General features: G+C 40.7%; 1 protein-coding gene across 7 annotated transcripts in view; it reads left to right on the top strand.

Moving 5' to 3' along the window:
* NFAT5 (nuclear factor of activated T cells 5) overlaps positions 1-24,345 on the top strand; it is a 56,509-nt gene that overhangs the window by 23,913 nt on the left and 8,251 nt on the right. For 2 of the 7 annotated variants that reach the window (XM_015874233.3, XM_015874234.3), the window contains exons 3-12: positions 4,195-4,753; positions 9,346-9,538; positions 10,848-11,038; positions 12,609-12,781; positions 14,879-15,013; positions 15,172-15,224; positions 16,618-16,750; positions 17,390-17,470; positions 20,787-20,926; positions 21,445-23,884. In XM_015874233.3, the coding sequence (XP_015729719.1) occupies positions 4,195-4,753; positions 9,346-9,538; positions 10,848-11,038; positions 12,609-12,781; positions 14,879-15,013; positions 15,172-15,224; positions 16,618-16,750; positions 17,390-17,470; positions 20,787-20,926; positions 21,445-23,884 (4,098 nt within the window). Of the gene's footprint in view, positions 1-3,677; positions 3,740-4,194; positions 4,754-6,712; positions 6,874-9,345; positions 9,539-10,847; positions 11,039-12,608; positions 12,782-14,878; positions 15,014-15,171; positions 15,225-16,617; positions 16,751-17,389; positions 17,471-20,786; positions 20,927-21,444; positions 23,885-24,345 lie in introns of those variants that run through there. The other 5 variants (XM_015874236.3, XM_085551265.1, XM_015874235.3 and 2 more) reach the window with 5 other exon arrangements.

Below are 24,345 nucleotides of genomic sequence, written 5' to 3' on the forward strand. Positions count from 1 at the left end.
ACAACAACTCAAATTGCTTTGAGATGTAGTCTGTCTAGGAGTAGTGCGGAGTTATCGGTTATCTTTATTTGCATTCTGAGCTCTGGCACTAATCAGTTTATTAGTTCTTGATTCCTTTCTTTCATTTACCTGTGTCAGAGTTATTGATCAGTGTACAAATTACGCTGTCCAAAACAGAACCACAGGTTCCTTACATTGAACTTTTTGATGTCACTTTACCTACCTGAGAGAAAAAATATTCATGTAAGACAAATTCTGGGCTACTGATTTCATCTGCCTTAGGTGGCCCAGAGATGGCGATCAGGAGGTTTAGTTCTGGCAGTGATTGAGGCTGCTCTAATGTGGCAGTAATTCTCTCTCACACTTTATTAATTCAAGACAAAGCCTTGTGAAGCTGGTGCATGTTTCATTTACGGTACTGTGGCTGCATTCTTGCCATAACGTGCACTTGGCTTCTACCCCATGTTGTTGCTCTGAAAGCAATTCGTATTTTGAAAATGTGTTAAAATATTAAGCTCAGCCTTAAATTTCCAACTGTGCATGCTCGCTGAAACTACATGTTTGTCATTGCAAGCACTGTTAAACTGCAAGTGAAAGAGCCACCTGTAAGCATTTCCCATGTGTCTAAGGAAAGTGAACCTCAAATAAAAGAAATGCTTGAACTGGGCAAGGCGTGTTTGTTTCCACTGTCACCTGAGCGACTGCTGACCAGGTCTACCCGTCAGATTGAATGCCTGATGGTTAGATTTTATTTATTATTTGCATACTGGGGGAAACTTTCTTCCTCAAAAACTGGAAGTGCAAACCATTCACACCTTATTGAGCAGTGCCAGCTGAGACCAAATGACCAAAAACTGTAGGAAAAACTGAGTTTTTGAATGTAGCATATTCAACCAAGAGACCCCCTTTGGGTGCCAGATACGCACATGTAGTCACAGGCTTTGGAATGGGCTGATGTAACAGAGGGAGCCACATAGAAGATGCAGCGTTTTGTTTGTTATAGTAACTTCTGTGGGTTCTCATTTGGTTGATCCCATTTATTTGTTTACTGGATCAAAGGAAAATGGGTTGGCTAAAGGCCTGCCTATGAGAAAATACAAACTGTATTCAATTGTCAGTATTTGCTTAACTTAAATTGTTCGTAGTTATTAATTTGTCCCCCTAAACATATTTTACATTTTGGCTATTCTAAAATAGCCGGCTTGTTTAATTGGCTTCGGTATTTGTCATCCTTTCTTACATATTTTAGCTGTTAGAACAGGGACAGTGCTGGCCTGCACATGCTATTACACTTGCATGTCTCTGGATGGTAGTGGCATTCATTTGAGAATATGGCTGGCTGACAACAGAGGTTTTCTTGCCATTTTTTTTCATCTCGATGCTGATGTTTCCATAATTTAATTTTATCGGGATGTCTCTGACACGTGGAGGAGAAAATAACCAATGTGTAAAGGACACTTTGTGCTTCTTTCTTTCCCTCATTGAGACGAAACCTGTACGTTCATACACATACATGTTTTTTAAAGTTAGGAACAAAAGATGGAGAAGAAACTGTTTGGGAGCTTGGCAGAAATAACTGGAGTAGCTTAAATGTTTCTAACTGCTGCCTCCAAAAATAATGAAAATGTTAGCAGCTGGCTTAGCTTCGTATTGAGAAGTATTTTGTTTAGTGACTTAAAATTCTCTAAGAAACAGAAGGAAAAATCCAACTTGCATTTCTGGATGGGATATACATTGAGGCAGTGGATGCACAGGCACAGCACAGTGCAACGTGTTGCACTTGTTGTAAAAAGATGATCCTTGATATTAAGCTCCCTATAGAGGAGAAGTCCTTCGATCCTAGAGCCCTGCTGCCAGGTTCAATGCACGTAATTATTTAATTCATGGAACTATAGAACATCCCGAGCTGGAAGGGACCCACAGGGAACATTGAGGCCAACTCCTGGCTCCGCACAGCACCACCTGAAAATCAAACCGTATTTCCGAGAGCATTTGTCAGTCTTTGTCACCGACAGGAAAGCATGAGATCTGCATACACTGCATGCATCGTGACGTACGCGATGCTCAGCTTCATCCACTTAAAAAGAGCAGAAGCGATTTCTTAAACAGGGGAGATGCTGCTGTTCAGCAGCCCAGCCCAGCATCGCTGTGCTGCGCTCCATGTATTCTCCTTGCAAACACCCCACATATTTCTGTTTCTTTGTGTGCATAAACGATGACCAGAAACTAACTCTATTTTAACAAAACAAAGGAAGCATCACAAATAGCAACAACCTCAACTCAAAGTGGCTGCAAATCAGCTTCTAAATATTGTCACTGAAATTAATATCTGGATTTAATAGTTCTTGTCAATCCTATCAATGTTTGTGAAAAAAGCATTGCATTAATGCATGATATAGAAAGGATAAATTTGCCTTTAAATTGGAATGCAGTTCAAAGTGACTGAATCCTCCAATTTCAGCCACTATATTTGCCAAAGAACAAACTGGAAAATGGAACTGGTATCATTCATCTGCTCCTCTGGGAGGTTTGAGGAAGGGACTCCCTGTGTGAATAGAAGCAGAATTGATTTTTGGTGTTCTGTAGTGGCCACTGCATTTCACTTGACTCCAATGTGAAATACCTTTGATTTGCTTTTCATTTTATTTAGTACAGAAAAGCTGTAAGAAATGAATACCTTTTTAAAAAGTCCTTGTCATCGATCATGGATGACCCATGTGAATAACAAGTAGACTGTGTTACAGGAAGATTTTCTGACTTCTGATGCTAATTAAATATATATTATAGCCAAATATACTTTTATGCTACTCTTAAATGGATTACGCTGGATAAAACAGTTCAACTACCTCTAAGACTTTTAAGCTTGACAGTTTTCAGTGATAATTTGGATTTTAAAAAAAATAAAGTATTACATTTCTCACTATAACTTCATCATAACCACAACTGATCAAACACGTTGTCTTTTTACCTATGTCTATTATGAACAATTGATTGCCAAATTCGATTCTTTTTAAAGCTCATATTTATAGTGTGAGACGTAGTTAGCAGGGCAGAAATAAAGAAAACAGCATCTCCTCCCTAGGAATTTAAAATCTGGATATAAAATCCAGTTATTCCTCAGTGAGCTACGGCTGATTGAAGTAAATAGCTGTGTCCTTTCTGCTGCCTCCTCTCAAACCTGTCAGCCTCCATTTTCAGCTGATTTGGCTATCGACATTCTTCAGTGGAAATGATTGTGCTGCTCTCCAGACACCTTCAGGGTTCTGTTCTAATCAATTTGCTGCCCTTTGTATTTGTACAACATCTTCATCTATGGGGCATCTGGAGGAGTTGCCACCACGCTGCTTAAAATGCCCTGCTTAACATGGATTTGTTAGAGGACTCTCCCAAGCCGTCTCTGTGTGCTTAGGGGACTCAGCTAATGAAGTCTGAATGAAGTCTAATGCGGAATTTAAGACTGAAGGAGTCTAACTACAGAAACTTTGCCTTGTGTCAATATTCACCAGTCCAGATCTCTTATCCCTGCTTTGAACCTGTAAAATGAACAGCTATGTCATAGTGACTGATACCAGTTCCATTTTGCCTACCAACTCAGTTGATTTTATATTTTATTTCTCATTTATGATGGAATAATCAGCAGCTCTTTTCTCATTTATTTTCTCATATTTTTATTCCAGGATTTGCCTCTGAAGCAGGGAGTGTCTGCATTAAAAATGACCTGTAGTTCTCTGCTTCATAGGTTAGAAACTTATTTTAATATTTTGTGGCTAAGCACAGTCCCGTCTTTTTCAAAAAATAAAATCCAATGATAAATGATTTAATTGGCATTGAATGTGGATTATAAGCATTTTGCATTGGGGCTTCCATTATTTTAGATGAAATGGCTTATACACAAATAATTAGTCCAGCTGAGGCAATGAAGGCTCTGTTTACTTGCAGCCATTTTTCTGAATTAACTGTAAGTTTTAAAATAGTTGGCCACGGCGCAACGCATTAAGTCTTATTTGGGCATTTCCAAAGTACCGTATTGGCTTTACTGCTTTGAGCATTGACAGTCCAAAACTTACCAAATTCCAAATATTTGTCGGGGGAAAGAAATCTGTTCATAAATCACTTTACTTCAATGGGACTGCTATAGCCAGCACACACGCAGAACCATGTGTCTTGTATTTACTTCTGAATTGTACACCGCAGATGCTTCTTCAGCTCCTTCCTCTTCCTCCATGGGCGGTGCTTGCAGCTCCTTTACCACCTCTTCCAGTCCTACCATTTACTCTACCTCAGTCACCGACAGCAAGGCTATGCAAGTGGAGAGCTGCTCCTCAGCCGTGGGGGTAAGTAACCGAGGGGTAAGTGAAAAGCAGTTAACCAGTAACACGGTCCAGCAGCAGCAGTCAACGCCGAAGAGACACACAGTGCTGTACATCTCGCCACCACCTGAGGACTTGCTGGACAACAGTCGGATGTCCTGCCAGGATGAGGGGTGTGGATTGGAATCAGAACAGAGCTGCAGTATGTGGATGGAGGATTCACCCTCCAACTTCAGTAACATGAGTACCAGTTCCTACAATGATAACACTGAGGTGCCACGTAAATCACGCAAACGAAATCCAAAGCAGAGGCCAGGGATCAAACGCCGAGATTGTGAAGAGTCCAACATGGATATATTTGATGCCGACAGTGCCAAAGCGCCTCACTATGTCCTTTCTCAGCTCAGCACGGACAGCAAAGGCAACTCAAAAGCAGGAAATGGGTTGGTATCTGCATTTTTTTTTTAAAGTTCTATCACCATATGAAAAACCAAACTAATAAAACTCCCTTCCCGTCAACCTCCTGCTCAGGTTCTCACATAAATTCCTTCCCTTCTCTGCCATTCCCTTTGGCGTCCTAGCCCATGATAAAGTCTCATTAGACTTTAGCTGTTTAAACATTAAAGATTAACAATCTTTAAATAAAGGTAAAGCTAAAGTTTGTCACAACAATTGGAGGAGCACTGATGCACTCATCTGTATTTTTGTTTACTCAAGATTCCTAAAAGTTTGCACAATCTCATTTATAAAATGACTGTGAAAATGTTATTGTATGTAAAAACAAAGGCAGAAGTGGACTGGACGCACCCCAAACCTTGCTGCTTCTGCAGTATTTTATGTGAGGATTTCAGCCTATGTGCTTTACCTTCTTGTTTATCTCTTTCTCTATTTTCAAATAGAGAGAGTGATGGGAGTAGAAGTTAATGGCTTGTTAAAACTTCTCATCATTTAAATTAACGTAGCCTTTTTAATAAAAATGTTAAGATTCCATGGTGAACTAAATTTTGTTTTTACTTGTGAATTCACTTCTGTATTTGATTTTTCAGAAATAAATCTCTAATCCTGTTTCTCTCTGTGCTTCTGGGTTGTGTGCATGTGTGTGTCTGTATGTGGGCACGCCTGGGTGGTGGTCTCTCATCTCTCCCACTTCACACTGTTCATTAAATGCATTTCAGTAGTTGCTTAAAGACAAAATATCCATCAGCTTAGTGTGTTGATTATATATATATACATATATATATATTTTATCTTGTGGCTTTTTTAGTACTCTTAAGATGGTCAAATGGATAGATTTGGTTATTTTCTTTTTGTTGTTTTTTGGGGGGAGTTATTTATTTTGTTTGTGTTCTTACGTATGTGCTTGCAGTATGTTCTAATGTTCATCACAGTAATGGTGAATATTAAAGTATGAGCGGTGGGAAAGATTATGAACTTCTCATATTCCAAAGGGAAAGAGCCTGGAGTCTGTATTCCCAGGGTCACTGCAGTTCCATACTTAAAATTTCACTGTGAGAAAGTGAGTCTGAGAAACTCTCCAGAGTGTGCTGCTGCTTCTTCCTACACTAGGTACATCATTATGACAAATGCTTTAAGCTTGTCTCATGTTGCTCAGCATCTCTTATTTTGGCAGCTAAAAATTATGATGAACTGTTAATTCTAGCTAAAACCTAGGAATCAAATTAGCATGGTTACTTGGATCAAGGAAGCTGCTGCCACCAAGCACAAAGGAGGTCATTCACTCAGTAACAAAGGAAAGAAACTCTTATCAGGAGGCAAAAACTGATTTGTGGCAGAAAGAGGAGATGTGGTAAACTTGGGAACAGGATACGAGATTTCAGTCCAAGGCATCACAAGTGTATGGTATTCCCTAGAATATTAGGGGCTAACCAATGAGCATTTCAATACTTGCATCAGTATCCTGTGAACAAAGGGTTGGATAAGCATGTATCTATAGCGTCTCATTTAGGCTAGATTAAACTGAAGCAAAAATCTTATGTAACAGAACTGGCCTTTTAAACAAGAGCTTTGCAATAAGAGATAGCTACGATATGGAAGAAGTTAATTCTGTAGTTAGAATATGCAGCTTCAGTGTTACAGATGTAGGTCACAGAAGGGGCCCACACAGCTTGTAAAACTTTCTCTCCTTAGGGTTCAGCCAAAGAAGGTCATTTACGTTGGGCTTGAAGAAAAAAGCCAGGAAAGAACGTTTGGTGATTGATGACATGGAAATAGAGTTTGTCTCAAAAGAGACTCCTGGTTGTCTTTCAGAGGTAGAAAAAAGAATTTATTCCTATGGAAACTCTTAGAAATTCTGAAAGCCTTTTGAAAATAGATAAGTTAAAAGTGATTTAGAGCAAAGATTCTCAGATTTCAGTCATGCTTGGTCTCGCTTTCACTTTCAGGTCTTCACTTGGAACAACCATGATGCAAGTGCAGGACCAGACAAACGTTAACTCCTGAAATCTGTTTTAATAGAATCATGGGTTTTGCCATTTGTATTTTAGAAAAGAAGTGCTAGCTTTGAGGAGACATTGTCTGGTAACAATTAAGCTAATAAATAAAGGTGTGTGTGTGTGAAATATTATTTTTACTACTTGTATATGCATGGCTACTAGTGTTATAAGTTGACTAAATTAAAAGGATGTGTAAATGATATATCCTGGCAATCTGACAAGTAAGAGCTCTGAGAAATTCGGGCGAAGTCTTAAAAATCACTTCCATGTTTGTTCATCTAATCTTGCTGAGAGTAATCCTTTCTTAAGGGAAGACTTTCCAAGTAATCGTTAGGCAGCATCTCTTCACATAAGCGCTGCAAGGTGTGAAATGTCAGTATGTTGACAATGAAGGTAACTTGGTTTTAAGAGCAAAGCGCTCTCTGGAAAACATAGCAATGTGCTGGAGAGGCCAATGAGTCAATGTCACACTGGTAAAATTGGTATTTTTAGTATCAGAAGTGAATTTCACTTTAACGGCTGCCTCTCTGACTCTTCCCTTCAAAATTCTCTATGTAGTTTTTTGTGTTAATTTATTTAGCTGGAATTGTGAAGTGCAACAAGGTCAGTGGACGCAGCCCATGTGCTGCATTTCCTGCAGTGAAGTGAGCCCAGGCAGAGGTGAAGGCAGCACCTCGCTTAGCGCCGCCGTGTGCCCTGCAGCTGGCCTTGCTTTTCCTTCCTTTTCACATCCCCTGCGGGAACTGAACTTCAGCTGTGTAATTTAAAGTTCTGAATAAGAAAAAAGACATTGAGTGAAAGTTACTAAATGTATTCCTTTTAATGGCTGGTCTGTTGGATAATGTCCTGACAGGAAGTACAGATAAACGATAATCTAACAAAGCCTGAATTCAATTACTATTTATCTTAGCTTGTACAACAGCAAAGAGCATAGCGGTGTTAACTGCAGTGTACTTAGTGTATCACAGGTTTTGTATACACTACATGGAAGACAACTTGCCCCTTTTATGTTCCTAAAGCAAGGCCTCTTTTTACACAGCATTTTCCCAGCAGCCCGTCTGACTTTTCTCTGGCTGTATGCAGGGCTCAGGGCAGAAGGATGCTGCTGTGTGGGCCTCCATCCCTCCAGCTGTGGCTGGCTGCTGTGAGCTGCTGGCACAGGCCTGATGGGGTCGGGGCAGTTGGGGAAGGAGGAGCAGTAGGTCTGTGGCCTTGCCTCCTCCACACTTAGCCTTCAGGAACAGAAAAAGTGAGGTTCAGGCCCAGCACAAACCTCCCAGCAGCTCCCCGAGGTGCACCACAGTCCTTTGTGACTTGCACTGCAGACCTTTGGAAGGTCTGATATAAGTTGGAGCTCAGGGGACAGAGCCCATCCCTCCCTGCAGACACAAGAGCTGTGCTCAGTGCCTCAGGAGTGTTGGCACATGGTGAGGCCTTGTGCTGTTCCACTGTGCAGCAGCTGCAGGAAAGCTGTGACGTACATTAGTGTAGGTCACCTGGCAGCTGGGAAGAGAGCATGACAGGCTGCTTCAGCATCAGGTCCGAGGCAAAATCAAACAGTGGGTGAAGGTAGAAGCAAAGCTCTCAGTATTGTTGAAGAAAAGGTGCTTCTCTCACCCTTCTCCTTCAGAAAACAAGTCCTTTATGAGTTACTTCTGTATGTCACTAAAACAAGATTTTGGTTTCTGACTTAAAGCTGCTTTCTTCAGATTGAGTGGCACTTAAAAATGCCTTTCTGGTAGTTCAAAGAAAAAATGATGTATTTTTCTGCCTGTCCCATTTGCTCTGGCACATTTAAATTTGTTAATGTTAGATGGATTTACTGGACTTCACGATCATTAGAAAAACCTGCTCTATGTTAAATCAAGAGTTACCTTTCCTTTTGCTTTAAAGCGAACTAAGAATCGATCCCAAAATGTTATGCTTTGGAGGGCTTCTTCATTCCAGTTTTAATTATGGAACTGATCACAGCAAATACAGAACATCTTAACGTGCACACCTGCAAAGGAACACTCTTTTGCTTATACCGCAGCTTTAAAATGTGTGCCATTATGTTGGAGCCTTTTACTACAACTAATTTGTTTTAAACATAAATTTATCAATGTGTTTTAACAGAAATTAGTATTTGAGTCTGCATGGAGATGCAAGGTCGGGAGGAGACAGGCATGAGGCTGTTTTCCTATTTAAAGTATCATTTTAACCTTAAATCCATTCAGTGTGTGTGTGTACCTATGTATATTTTTAACAGAAGTTCCAGTAATAATGGGCTGTATCAAGTACTATGAAAACAGCAGGTTATAAGCCTTCTGTCTGTTAATATAGTTTTATGCTAATTGCTTTTCCCTTCCTTTATGTTTACTCTCTGAATAAGCAGTTCCTATTTGCACTGGATGGAAGAGGCAGGGAAGCACCATTCCTCTTCATCCTGCAGGTCTCCTTCTCTGTCAGAAGGAGAAATCTCTCAACTATGAATCCTCTGCCCATTAATATACACATCTTCCCCTTATAGCTCTTCTGTGATTTTATTTTTACTGGGGAGCTGCTTTTAACATGTTTTTAATGGGTCTGCTTTGACTTCTCAGAGCGTCGGAGAGCCAGAAAGGAGCTGGAGGGAAGAAGACCCCGATGTTGTGTGGTCAGTATCCAACCAAAAGTGAGGGGAAGGAGCTGAAGATAGTGGTGCAGCCAGAAACCCAGCACAGGGCTCGTTATCTGACTGAAGGCAGCCGAGGCTCAGTGAAAGACCGGACACAGCAAGGTTTTCCAACTGTAAAGGTAGGCTGTTCAGTATTAGGTGATATGAAAGTTCTTTTTCAAGGGATACTTAAGTAGATGGGAGCTGGTTCAGTTCAGATCAGGCCTGGAATTTTTACTTTGCAGTCTCTTTACTGTAATGACTCTAAAACTGTACTGTGCCTCTTCCTGAGAGTACAAAGGCACCTACTGGCATCACAGCGTTACAAGAGGCAGGAAATTTCACATCAAGGCAATGATACCTCATCTGTGATGCATGTTCTTTAGGCTACAATTAGACGAGCTGCATACAGATAGCCAGGAAGTTGAAAAATGCAAAAGTAGGACAGCAAAATTCTGTAGCTGTTCAATTGCTGCTGCTGATGGCTCATCATTATGTCTTACTGTATTGTCCTTTCCTCTAATACATTTCCTTAGTTATTCCAGTTAGGAAAGCAGCAGCGCAGTTCTCAATACAAGCCAGTTTGTTGGGTCCACAAAAAGAAAAAAAAAAAAAAGAAAAAAAGAAAAAAAAAAGTTTGTTTTCCTTGCAGGCCTTAAAAATGTGTGCTGTTTACAGGGTTGTAAAATGCACGTGTCTTTAAAGACCAGTTTAACAGCATTGCAAGCACCTCCAACACTTCACTCCGTCCTCTTCAGTAATATGAAAGTGCAGTAAAGTTTCATAAGAAAAGAATCCATTCATATACTCCAGTTGCTATGGTGATTTAGTGTTCATTTATGTGGGCTTTCTTAATAGGCCTTTGTTTGTCTGAATTCCCTTTTAATTCCTTTCCCAGTTACCCCTTAGCACCCGTTGGTGAAAATGTTCTGTTTGGAAGGGTCTCGCATTGCAGAGTTCCTGGAAGCTCGGGCTGTTTCACCAGCAGAGAAACTAGTTCATACTCTGCACACAAAACTACTTGGAAGAGTGAAGCAAGAAATGCATCAGCAGCTTAGCCTGAAAACTACATTTGTTGTATTCTTGAGAAACTTGTTTCTGTTAGAAAGCATTACCTCTTAGTAAAGTGTTCATTAAAGTACCTTATGGGAGCCATGGCCTTTCGAGCCCTTTGCTGTTAACCTGTTGGCCTGAGTGCATACATGTGAGCCTGTGATAGGCCACCTCCAGAGGTCTTTTGGCTTGGCCCATCTGTAGCATGTAACCTAGCTACCATTCTGTGATTTCATTTAGGAACTGGATATAGAAAAAATCATGCTTACGTTTGGTTTGTTTCCAGCAAACACTGGGAGCAGGTTCACTTCAAGTTCAGCTGCATGAAATGTTCCCTGTTTTAATGAAGACGTTGCTGTTCAGTTGAAATATCTGATTTGTGCTGCTGTGTTTCAGCTGGAAGGTCACAATGAGCCGGTGGTGCTGCAGGTGTTTGTGGGAAATGACTCCGGCCGGGTGAAACCACACGGCTTCTACCAGGCCTGCAGAGTTACGGGGAGAAACACCACTCCCTGTAAGGAGGTGGATATCGAGGGCACTACTGTTATCGAGGTGGGACTGGACCCTAGCAACAATATGACACTTGCGTGAGTAGTTCTCATTAAAAAAATAGGCATATTTTAATTTGTTTTCAGAAACTGATTTTCCTTTCTCAGTTGGACTGCTTAGCAGTTAGAAGTATGAACATCTTGGCACACGTCAGGCACCTAGAGCTACAAGCATAAGTGAAACATTTAAATCCCATTCTCTGCTTGTTTATTATGCTCAATGTTTAGTCTTGTCTTTGTGTAGGAGTTTTCTGTGGACTTTGTTAATGGAGTTTCATGGACTGTTTAAAGGATAACCTACACGTTCAAATTGTACGTGAACCATGAAGTTGTCACTGGTTCCACTGATCTCTTTTCATTTAACAAGTATGAAACTGCTTATCAGAAGAGGAAAGGTGAAGCAGAATCTTTAGTTCTCAGAAGGGTTGGGACATGTAGACAAGGAGGTTAAACTGAGTTTTCTCTCCTCTCTGTGCTTGTTCCACTTCTGTCACTGCTGTCAGGTGGTTCTTTGTCATGAAAGCCTTGTGCTTTCCTATCTTTACGGACTTTGTCTGGTCAAATGTAGGCAACAGTTTGGACACTAAATGAATGATTGTCAGATGCGTTTAAGCTGTATGTGCTGCTGCTGCTCAGGAGGGGTGAACTCAGTCTGATTGATCGTTTGACTTTTTTGTTTTATATAACATTTTCCCCATGTTAAGTAAAAACTTCCTCTTAAAATAATTTATAATTGCCCTCAAGTGGTAATATAAAACCTTGTAAGCAAATTGATACTGGAAGGAATGAGTTTCCAAGGAACACAAGTTTTGCCTAGGTTGTTTTCTCACAAGATACCCGAATGGCTCAGGAATCTTCCTGGTATGTCAGCAGTGGTGGTGTAGTTGTATGTTGATGGCAGTGGCAGTGCCACGTGGGAACTGCTGTCTCTTCTCCTCTCTATTGCCATGCTGTTCCTCCTTGGGTGACATGCAGTGCAAAGGTTTGCTGTACTCAAATTCAGAATCAGATGCCCTGTGTACTTTTTGGATGTAAGGCCTGAGATCGTGGTAGAGTTACTGTTCTTTTCCTCAGCATATCAGGCTGAGGGTTTTGTTCGTTTATCGTTTCTTCTAAATCCTTCTGCATCTCTCATGTCTTTCTAAAGGTTGGCATGGCATTGCTCTCTCTCACCCTCGCCCTTTGTATCCATTTATCCTAGTACCACAGTTACTGCCTTAAACTTTTTGGTTTATTGCTGCTTTAAATCAGTCCAGAATGCTTTTCATTAATAACTCTGCAAACCCAGATCTAGTCTAGGGAATGAAATTATAAACATCTCTGATGACAAATCGAATGCTTACCAGAATTACTTTCTTATATGGCATTTTCTTTTCTACGCATAGTATTTTCATGTTCCTTCCTCCCATGATTTAGCATCCAAATTAGGTAGGGATGAATTGAAAACAGCTATATGATGAGAAAGGCTACATAGAAATTTCCATGTGAATAATTAATAATATTTCAGTAGTTACTTCAAGAATTGTGACTTTATATGGTTTGCATAACGAGTGAAAAGATTTTAAAAGATGCTGAATTGATTAAACTCTCAACTGCTTCTTATTGCCAGGGTTGATTGCGTGGGAATACTGAAGCTGAGAAATGCTGATGTTGAAGCTAGAATAGGGATTGCTGGCTCCAAGAAAAAAAGCACACGTGCCAGGCTGGTATTTCGTGTTAACATCACTCGCAAAGATGGTTCCACGTTGACTCTGCAGACACCTTCTTCCCCTATTCTGTGCAGTAAGTATCCAAGCTAAAAATGTTGGTATCAGAGGACTCTGGGTTTTGGTGTGATTGAAGGAGTAAGGAAAAAAAATCACAGCAACAATAACATGAAAGCTATGTTAATCTGTGATTATTCCAGAACTGCTCTAATCAAATGGAATGATCTTTATTTGGAGTAGTGTGTTAGTTAAATGACTGACCAGTATTTAAAAGTCATTACAAAATGGCTAATCTGTTATTAAATTCATTTTTGCCTTTTAAAAGATGAGAAATTCTTTGAACTGATTGTATGACTTTAAAACAGGTTTTAATCTCTTCTGTACTGTCACTTCCATCTGCCAGCTTTCAGTGATAGAGATGACTTGTCATAAGTTACTAAGCATGGCTCTGTACAGATGTGGGAGTTCATTGAGCCAGAGGGGGAATCTGTTCTGGTTCAGTGCAAGAATTAAACTTTTTGCAACTATTTATTAAGATGCTCTGTTTAACACTGAGAACAGATGGCTGCGTTGACTGTTTAGGTTGTGCTGACCAATGTGGAAAATGAAATCGGAGTAGAGCTGCTGCATCGGTTACAGGGAGTTTGTCAGAGAAAAGACAGGAAAAATGATGCAACAATTGCTGTTTTAAATTCTTTGTATTGATAAACAAGGGGATAGGAGAGCTTTTCCTCTGTACTTGGAATATAGTGTGATTATGCAAGTGCATTAAAAAGAGAGAGTCCAGCAGTGCCAGGGAGGTTCTCCTCCCTTCTGCTCTGCTCTGGGGAGGCCACATGTGGAGCACTGCAACAGAACAAGGGGCAGTGCGCACAGGTTGGGGCACAGGGAGTTGCATCTGAACAGGAGAAAAAATTCTTTCCTGTGAAGGTGGCAGAGCCCTGGCACTGCTGCCCAGAGCGATGGGGGAAATCTTTCTCTGGAGATATTTGGAACCTGCCTGGACACTTCCCTGTGCTTTGTGGGAGCTGCTTTGAGGGGTTGGTCTGGGGGGACTTCAGGGGTCCTTTCCAGCCGCTATGGCTCTGTGATTCTGTGCCACATTAATAATGTTCCCAAAGCTACAGACGTGAGATGCAGGCCTGTTAATGAAGCCTACTTAAAGTGTAGGTCTTACTGATTTGCTAGCAAACCTAAATCTGGTTTCTCTATTGAGAAGTTCATGTGCACTGAGCATATTTAGTAGCTGCGTAACGGTTGCCTAGGAACCTGCTTCAACAGTTGTAGAAAAATCCTTTCTGAAAGGTCATTAAATAATTTGGACCGTTATGGTATGTGTGCTCTTCTATGCAGTAAGCTCGGAGAGTACTATTATTAAACACTGAAAGTGGGCCACATGAATGCAAAACGCAAGTACAGCCTTACGCCACTAGGATTTTATGGCGAATAGAAAAGCTGGCTGAACAACCTCTGTTAGGAATTGGATTTATTTTGTTGCATATTAAATGTGACAAAGTCAAGATGCATTATTTTAAAAATCCGGTTCTTTGTTCAAGAGCCCCGAGGGAAGTTTAGATTCTTTGCCAGGAGGGTTCCAAAACAGTGCTCATGCACTGAAGTGTGTGCCTGTATTTCAGCCATTTTGGTGGTCATTTTCCTTTAGCACAAGCAGTTTTATTTGGTTTGTGCTTCAAGAAGCACAGAAATAGTTTGCAGCACAACCAGTTTGTAACCTCATAGCCCACGATTCGGCCGATGACTTTGGAGAGGCAGGGGTTTGTAGGGGTGTGTGTTGGTAAGCTGCATCCCCATTGCTGGTTCAGGGGTAGCTGTAGTCCTCAAGGAAAGAGATGTGACTGCAGCAAGGATTTATATTAGCAGACATGTGTAGCTCTTGAAAATGGCTCAAACACTGAAAATTTTGTTTGAAAAGTTTAAGAAATGGAATAGAAGGGGAAAAGATGACTTGTGGGTCGTTCACCAACACGTGTTTAAATGTCAGTACATTTAAAAATAAATAATAGAAATAATATATTTAAAGGAAGAAATTTAGGATTTGTTTTGTTCTTTCCCATAAGTGAAGTAAGTTATAGACCTGTAAACAAAAGCTTGGTGGTTTTTCTGGGATATTGATGTTTTCTTGGATTTCAATCTGTGTTTTTATCAATTGCAGCTCAACCAGCAGGAGTTCCCGAGATCCTGAAGAAAAGCCTGCACAGCTGTTCGGTGAAGGGCGAAGAGGAAGTTTTCCTAATTGGCAAGAACTTTCTAAAGGGGACGAAAGTGATTTTCCAAGAGAATGTTTCTGGTTAGTACGAAAGCAACAACTTCTTGGAGAGAGAGAATGCTCGTGTTGTTTCTTACAGAGCAGTTGTAGAGAACAAAGTGACAAACTGAATCAAAGGCACTAAAATAAGTTGCTTTATATGGATGAGCAATAAATTATGCTTTTTGACTTTCATTTAGATGAAAATTCTTGGAAGGCAGAAGCTGAAATAGACATGGAATTGTTTCATCAGGTACTTCTTATTACTGTTCTGTTTGTTTTTTAAACTTAATATTTTTCTTTTTATGATGACCTGTGGGCTCCCTTTTAGCATGATCAAATCACTGATTCTTAGGTTTTAAGTCGTTGTCTTGGCAAATGTGCTCCAGGAGCACTGGGTTATTGCAAATAAAAAGCACAGCATAGAATCGGGGAAGTGGAGCTTAAGAAGATTTCACTTTTGCTAAAGCTATTGTGTGTGGCTCCTGTTGATGAAAGCTGGAAAATGTGCCCAGTGGCTTCGTTTTCAGTCAGCGCTGTTGAATAATGGGGAGGGAGAAAGGGCTTTCCTTGGTTGGAAGAAAAGAAAAACAGAATTTTAAACAATATAGGCAGTATTTTTAGTGCTACTTTTAATTTCTTGAATTCTGCTCGGATTTGACTTTCCGTATTTTCTATATTAAAGTGACTATTAACTTGGAGACAGATGAGCCGTGTAACTTCTGTCTCTTTGCCGCTTCACAAGCAGTCAGTTCTTGTACTAGAAAAACAAACAAAAAAACCAAACCCCACAAAAAAGTATTTGAGGTGTAGAAAGATTTTGCTTTCTTTCGCTGAAAAGGGAATTGCAGTGAGCCCAAAAGACAGAAGGGCTACAATAAATACATAATGTGCAGTTCTTCTCTGGGACGGCTGCCTCTAAGCTGTAGTGATGAGCTTCTCTTTTGGGACTGTGATTTTGCAGTCCGTTGCTTTTTTCCAAAGATGAGATGTTCGTTTTGTTGGATCTGCATTTTTTTCCCCCCCTCCTTCAGTTTAAAAAAAAAAAAGTTAACTAAGTGCCTAAATGGGCACAGAGCTGCTCCATGGCAGACAGGTGGGAGGAGGCAGCCAGCCTGCCTGCAAACTTCTGGGCTGAGTGGCGTTCTGTGTGTGACCCATCAGTGTGTAAATTAGAAGCTGAAACACGCAGATCCTAATTATCCTTCTGTCCAAAGTAAAGCAACAGTTGGTGTGCAGAAATGCTTCTCATGTAACTGTGTCGAGTGGAATGAGGCAGCGAGCTGCTCCAGCTTGACTGTGCTGCAGCTCCGGTGCTTCTGGATAATCACACTTTAAAATCTGATGTCCAGGAAGTGCTGTCTATGAAACAGTGGCTGTATGAAAGCTGTTATACAATACAGCCTGCAGTTCTGTTGTGAAAATGAGAAGTAGTACTGCAAGCTTCCTGATGTACTCTGGGCTGACTAATTCTGACTCCTTCCAAAATGAAATCAAAATTGTTACCAGCTGACTTCACTGACCACGTTTTCATCCATTCTTTCTGGTGTCTTATTAGTCTGTTCCTATGTTTTGATGGAGGTAGATGGCTATAATAGTACTGGAGTGAGGTTTCTGATATGATTTTGCTGTTTTTGGCATTACAGAATCACCTTATTGTGAAGGTGCCACCGTATCACGACCAGCGAATAACCTCAGCTGTTTCTGTGGGAATTTATGTGGTGACCAATGCTGGACGATCACACGATGTGCAACAATTTACGTACACTCCAGATACATGTATGTGAAATGGAAAACAGGAGGGAGTGGGCATCGACCTGCTCAGCCTTGCTTTCCTAATCTCATAGTATGTGTAACAAATGTTAAATAATGAGGATCTTTGCAAACTCTGCTTGTGGTTAAGATTTGCTCTGCCACAGAAAGCCAACTCCTTGGATTTCATTATTCATGGATGTGGGTAGCTCAAACAATCTGCATGGTGCTGCCATCAAAATCCATTGATGGGTATCAGTAGCAGCTGTTCTTAAGCATTTCTTCTGTAAGGTTCAAAATGAAGCTGAGTAGGAAAAATACAGGCATCCTTCATACAGAACAGAGCAGAAAAACAGCACCAGCTTTTACTGTAAAGAGTGAAGTTTCATGACGTGTTTTTGTTGCTTTATCCACATGACAGCGTGCAGTGCAATCGCTGACTTCATCTTTGGAAGTGAAAATGATATTGTGGGCACTGCGGTTCACGCTTTGTGAACTGTGTGTTCGCAGGCATAAAGAAAGTTTCTGATGGCTGCAGAATGCCACTATGAGTTTCCAAAAAGCTTAATTATTTTAAGGTATAAGTAACTATTTGAGTTTGCTTTGAGGATTTTTTTCTTGTTTGCTGTTTTAATATAAGGAAGTTTTCAATGTGTTTTGCCTCAGCAGCTGGTACTCTGAATGTTAATGTGAAGAAGGAAATCTCCAGCCCAGCCCAACATTGTTCTTTTGAAGAGGCTATAAAAGGTACTAAATTGATTCTTATCGTTGTTGTTAATAATTTAACCATAAATTCCCACCCAAGTTTTGCAGGAATGAATCAGCAGCAATCCTGAGAAGCTAAGTATGCACTTAGAAAATCTGGCAGCATTCTTGCAGTGGGGTTTGATTTCTAATCCTAAGTATTTCACTTAATAGCTGTATTCCTTGAAGTATATTGTAACATGAGAGAGAGCAGAGCAAGAACTTCAGCAAAAATAATTTTTAAAGAATTGTTTTCATGCCTTGGAACCTGCATTCCAATCTTCGCTTAATACTCTTACAAAGAAGAGGAGAGAAACCTAAGAATACAGTTAGTACAAATGATTCAGAAGCTGTGTAGTGTCAATTGAAGTTAATAAATAAATAAATAAGGCGGCAGGGGAAGGTTCCAGGAGGAGAGCCCTGAAAAGCCCTAACATACTAACTTGGTACTATTCCTTAAAGTTATAATGGTGTGGTAACATGGTGTGGGCTGAAGCTGTCCAGTGATTTTTATGGCTGCTTTCAGTGGCTCTGGTAAGAAAGCGAATTCTGGTGTTTTCAGCTTTCTTTCCCTCAGTGCTGTTCCCTTTCCTTGTCATTCTGTCCATGAAAGGTTTGTTGCTTTATTCCAAGGGAGAATCTTGTAGGCTTGCCTGGTTTTTAAGTGAATCGATCCTTCCTATATTGAAATAAAGGAAGGAAATATTTTGATTGTTTAAACTATGGCAGTGTACAAAGGTCAATGGAAATTTCCATAGCCTGCTCTGGTGGAAGTGGATTGAAAGGTAAGCAAATTAACAATGTGATCACAAGTTTGATAGGAATCCATAGCTTCAGGTTAAAATCATGAAGCTCATGTTTAAGGTTAATAGCTGTACATTTGGCCTTGACAGGGGATATTTTTATAAGTCGACTTTACAACTTGTTAGGTAGGATAATGCAAGATATGATGAGTTTAAACCTGCAGAGAGTAATAGGGGAGAAATTTGCAGAAGGGTTTAGGGCGATGAAACAAGCTGATCAAAGGATTGGTAAGACTTCTTAGTAGCTAGATTAAAAAGATAAGGATAATAATAGCCAATGTATCGGGGCAAGCCTGACATCTATCTAATCTAGTATGGAGGCTTAAGCAAGATGAGATAGCAGCTGCATTGGGAGAGCAGTGCTGTTCACATGCACACACGTGGTTCCTATTGGCTCATGCCTCTGTTCATGAGAGAACTTGTCTTTTCCTTGTGTGGATTTTCCTTTGGCTTTTTTTTTTTTTTTTTTTTGGCTGTTCATTCCTGTACCTATTCAATGTGATTTAGGCTGGAGGTGAACCTTAGGTCAGACAGTTTTGTCTGCTTTATCTCTACATGTCCCAGCTTATCCTTCATCGCTGTTCTGAAATGATAAAGAGCGAGTGGGGATCCAGCGGAACGCTGCTTTCTTCCTGTTTGTTTGGGAACAATATCACAGAATTCATAATACAGGTGCCATCACGTACAGCAGCCTCAGACAAATAGAATAATCTGTTGCTGCCCAGGGCCTGTACAGTTACATACTGAACTTTGGGGCCTTTCTGTTCTTATCATGAGCAAATTCAAACTTTGTCTCAGATATCTGTAAATATTCCCTATAAAGTTATTACATCTGTATAAATGCAAAAATCGAACACGTTGCTTCCCAAAACAGTTTCAGATTTGTTGCTCCACAACTGTAGATTTGAAAGATTTCAGGAGCAAGTTATATTTCAGGGCAACATTTAGAATAATAAACTTGGGAAAGAGGGGTGAGTCTGCCTCAGGAAATGCACATCCTTCAAACAGAGTGGCCACCCAGCATTGACTGTGGATGGGTAAAGATGGTTACAGGCTCCAGTTTCACTGGGAGAAAAGGGAAAGAGATGCTTTGAAAACATAATTGTGGCAGTTCAGAAGTTCTAAAATACATAAATCAAAAAACACGATACAAACCAAAACCAACAGCAGTTTTCTGCTTTTGAAAATTCTTTTTTATTTTTAATCTCGTTTTTTTCATCTTTCCAACCAAGTATGTCACTATGAACCAGCATACTGTTGCTACTGCCTACGCTGTATGGGACTGGAATTTTAATTACCCAAGTTTTTATTGCTTCCAGTTATTACAACATGATTAAACATGTAAGAGTGGAAAACTTGTTAACTGTGACTGCACTGCAGGGAGCCGCAGAGCGCTGTGTGTGAGTGGCTGTCCTGAGGCAGACATGGAGAGGGATTCCTCTGCTCAGGTTGCATTCCTTGCCAGCAGCACGGCCCAGCACTCCGGGCCACGTGGCCTGTGCTTCTGGAGCCATCCCAAATGTGTGGGTTAACGGGACGGGAGGAGTTGGTTTGGCTGTTGGTACACTGATTTGTGTTGGTACACTGATGACTGAGAATTTATTACTATAGATAGAAGATAACACTTCAGGAGACAATATTTGCTCGTATGTAGAATAAACAAACACGTGAGAACTGTGACACAGGGCATGGCGTATTGTTGATACAGATTTGCAAAAACTTTACTGCCGTGTTATTGTAAGATTTAAATTTGTTCAGGGTATGGAGATTTTCTGCTGTATGTTGAGGATTAATTCTTTAATCTACTTCAAAGCTACTTTCAGGTCCGTGGTCTTCACATTTTTCTGTTGATTTGCTCTAAGCTCAGATAATTTCAGCAATATTTTAAATCAGGAGAACTCATTTCATTACTGCAGTGATCTCAGCCTATATAATATTTATATTTTTATCTGGATCAGCAGTAATAAAAGCAAGGAGATGTAATTTGTGTTAAGAAGCCACCTTTCTATTTCAAAAAGAAAGAAAGGCACTGCAAAGGCAAAATAACAACTTGCTCTCACTAGGGAGCTGGCATGCAGATCTATCTAGTTTTCACTTGGTTAGTTCTTGAACAGAGCAAAAATACAGTTTGAGTTCTTTGGGTGTTCCATTCACACTTTTATTTGGAAAAAAGAACCCAGACATTTCTAAAATCGAAATAGAGTACAGCTAAATACAGTATGGCTTAAAGGTTTTGTGGAAAGATGTGTTAAGCTTTTATGTTTGCAGTTTAAGACAATTGATGGTTGGCTGTCCTGGTCCAGAAAGATACAAATGAAAGAAAACATGAACAGTTTTACTGTTTCTTAGTATTATCTGATGTATATTTGTAATGATCTTTGCATTTTGGCATCTTATATGAGAATCTGAGCTCTTATGGTAGTACTGAGAAGTTAAATGGGAAGCAGGCCACTGCTAGAAACCTGTGCTTTGTATAGTGAATGTTCACTCTTCTTTCTCATTTTTATTTATGAAAGCTACCAGTTGTAATCTGGAGAAGGTAAATATTCTTCCTAGTGCCTTGATAACTCCACTCATGCCAAGCAGTATGATTAAGAATGAGGATGTGTCTCCAATGGAAGTAAGCGCGGAAAAAAGATCTCCCCCTGTCTTCAAGGTAAGTTTGATTGTGATCTGAAGATAATTAGCTTCAGTACTCTTAATTACGTCTACTCATCAGCCTGCATTCTAATAGTGCACAGTGGAGAAGAGTATGCGCAGAGAAAATGACATGTCCGAGATTAGTCTGGCCTTATGGTCTCAGGGCATGGTTAAAGTAATGGACAGTTTCCTTTGAAAGTAACTCTCATGTTCCTACATTTCTGCCTTGGTTGGTTAATGCTACTATGATTAATGTTCTTTTTGTCCTGTGACACAGAATAAGTAAACTATTGCAAGGATATTATTTTAATCGCTTCTTGGTATTGCTTTCCCTGAATTGTGACTTGACTCGTCCTTGAGATAGCATTTCCATCATTTTCCCACTCATTTGCTTGCATTGCTGGTTATGTATGAAGAGATGCACAGCCATCAAATATTCCATCATCTTTCCTGAGCGTTATCAATTGGTGGAGATAGTATAAATGTAATCTGATAAAGCGTGTGAATTGCTTAACGTATTGCTGCTCTTTCCAGGCTTCAAAAGTAGTTGGACCAACTCAACAAACATTAGAAAGCAGTATGCCTGGCATACCAACTTCTGCTTCCCATTTACCTTCTGAAAATGAAAAACAGCAACAAATACAGCCTAAGGTCTATAATCCAGAGACTCTAACTACTATCCAAACGCAGGACATTACCCAGCCTGGTAGCTTTTCATCTGTCTCTACTCCAGGTCAGCTGCAGAACAGTGACACGTTATTGCAGCAAGCTGCACAGTTCCAAACAAGAGATTCCCAAACCAGAGAAGTTTTGCAGTCAGATGGCACGGTTGTCACTTTGTCACAGTTAACTGATGCTTCGCAGCAACAACAATCTACACTACCAGAACCAGCACAGGCATTACAGCAACAGATTTCATCAAGTATTTTCTCGTCAGCGAGCGGTGTGAGTCAGTTGCAGAACACTATACAGCAATTGCAGGCTGGAAATTTTCCAACTAACACTGCTACAGGCAGCAGTAGAAATGTAGACTTGGTGCAGCAGGTACTGGAAGCTCAACAACAGTTATCTTCTGTTTTATTTTCTGGGTCTGACAACAGTGAGGATGTTCAAGATCAGCTAAATGCAGATATCTTTCAGCAAGTCAGTCAGATACAAAATAGTGTAAATCCTGGGATATTTTCCTCGTCAGATACAGCTGTTCATTCCAGACCAGAAAACCTTTTGCCTGGAAGAGGTGAAAATGTTCATTCACAGCCTGAGAATACACTGTCCAATCAGCAACAGCAGCAGCAGCAGCAGCAGCAGCAGCAGGCAATGGAGACTTCTGCAGCAATGGTGATAGGAATCCAGCAAAACATTTGTCAAGCTGCTACACAGATGCAGTCCGATTTGTTCTCTTCAACAACTTCAGGGAATGGAGCCCTCCAACAGTCACCTGTTTACCAGCAGGCTTCTCATATAATGAGTGGGTTATCAACGAGCGAAGACATGCAGATGCAGTGCGAATTATTCTCTTCATCTCCTGGTGTTTCTGGAAGTGAGACCAATTCTACAGCTCAGCAGCAGGTCTCCAACAATGGGCCTACTATATTTCAGGCATCAAGTTCTGCAGATGGAGAGGAAGCTTCAGGACAGAGTAAGCAGATGCAAAGTTCTGTATTTCAGACCATGGTTCAAATGCAGCACAGTGGAGAAAGTCAATCTCAAGTTAATCTCTTTTCATCTACCAAAAACATGATGACTGTTCAGCCAAGTGGAGCTCAGCAGCAAGGAGGTGGTCTGTTCCAGCAGGGCGGAGAAATGATGTCTATTCAGCCTGCAAACTTTATGCAGCAATCTCCACACTCACAAGCTCAGCTTTTTCACTCTCAGAATCCTATTGGTGATACTCAGAATATATCACAGGAAACACAAGGCTCCATTTTTCACAGCCCAAATTCCATTGTCCACAACCAGACCAATACTAATTCGTCAGACCAACTGCAGCCTCCGATGTTCCATTCACAGAGCACCATGGGTGTATTACAGAGCTCTTCGGTTCCTCAAGACCAGCAGTCTGCCAACATGTTCCTTTCCCAGAGTTCAATAAGCAACCCAGCAACTCAAGAAGAGCAGATGTCATTCTTTACAAACCCAAGTTCCATTTCTCCTCTTCAGGCAGCAGCAAACACTGAGCAGCCAACTTCTTTCCAACAACAGACACAGATATCTCATATCCAGAGTTCTATGCTTCCCCAGGAACAGCCACAGACTCAGCCTGCTCAGCAAGGTTTGTTTCAGCCTCAAGTACCATTAGGTTCCATCCAGTCCAGTTCAATTCCCCAGAACCAACAAGGAGCTATCTTCCAGCCTCAGCATTCAATAGTTGCTATTCAGAGCAGTCCTCCATCTCAAGAACAGCCACAGCAGCAGCAACAGAACATGATGTTCAGTAATCAGAATGCAATGAATACAATCGCTTCTCAAAAGCAAAACATGATTTTTAACCCAAACCAAAACCCCGTTACTAATCAGGAGCAACAAGGCCAGTCCATTTTTCATCCACAGTCTAACATGGCACCAATAAACCAGGAACAGCAGCCCATGCAATTCCAGAGTCAAACTACAGTGTCTTCTCTACAGAATCCTGGATCCAGCCAGGCAGAAGCACAGCAGCCAGCCATCTTCCATAACTCACCACAGATCCAGTTGGTCCAAGGGTCAGCAAGTTCTCAAGAGCAACAGGTCACCCTTTTCATCTCTTCAGCTTCCATGTCTGCCTTGCAGAACAGTATGAGCCAGCAAGATCTGCAGCAGTCTCCTATGTACTCTTCTCAAAACAGCATGGCAGGAATGCAAGGAACTGCTTCTCCTCCACAGCAGCAAGCTTCTTTATTTCATAACACGGCAGGAGGTGCTATCAACCAGCTGCAGAATTCTCCTGCTTCATCTCAGCAGACTTCAGGAATATTCCTGTTTGGAATTCAGAACAGTAAGTGGTGCCTGACAGATGCCTGACTGGGAGTTTAGAAGAGCTACTGATGGGAGTCTGCAGGACAATGATTATTCACTTTTATTATGTTTAATTAAAAAAAAAAAGTAATGTGGCAGTACAGCTGAGTATGTACGCATTCCTGTTGCTCTGAGCATATACTTATGTTACCTTTAGCAATGCAACAGTACTCTTAGCTTCACTGTTGGTTTTCCTACCCTTAGAATTAGCATATGACAGAAACTGCCTAGAACACTGTGTGTGTCTAGATATATACTTAGTGCTTCTCTTATGTCACACAACTCGTTTTTCTTCAAGCAAAATATTTTTCTCTGACATATCAGTAGTGTTTGGTCATAATACAGAGTCTGTAATTCAGAGTGTATACCTTGAGCCTGTGCATATACTTGTAGGGAGTGGTGAGCAAAGGTGGTGATGTGAAAACTCCCTGTAACATCCTA

Source organism: Coturnix japonica, chromosome 6, assembly GCF_054131305.1.
Source record: "Coturnix japonica strain WE chromosome 6, WE-NBRP24, whole genome shotgun sequence".
Lineage (NCBI taxonomy): Eukaryota > Metazoa > Chordata > Aves > Galliformes > Phasianidae > Coturnix > Coturnix japonica.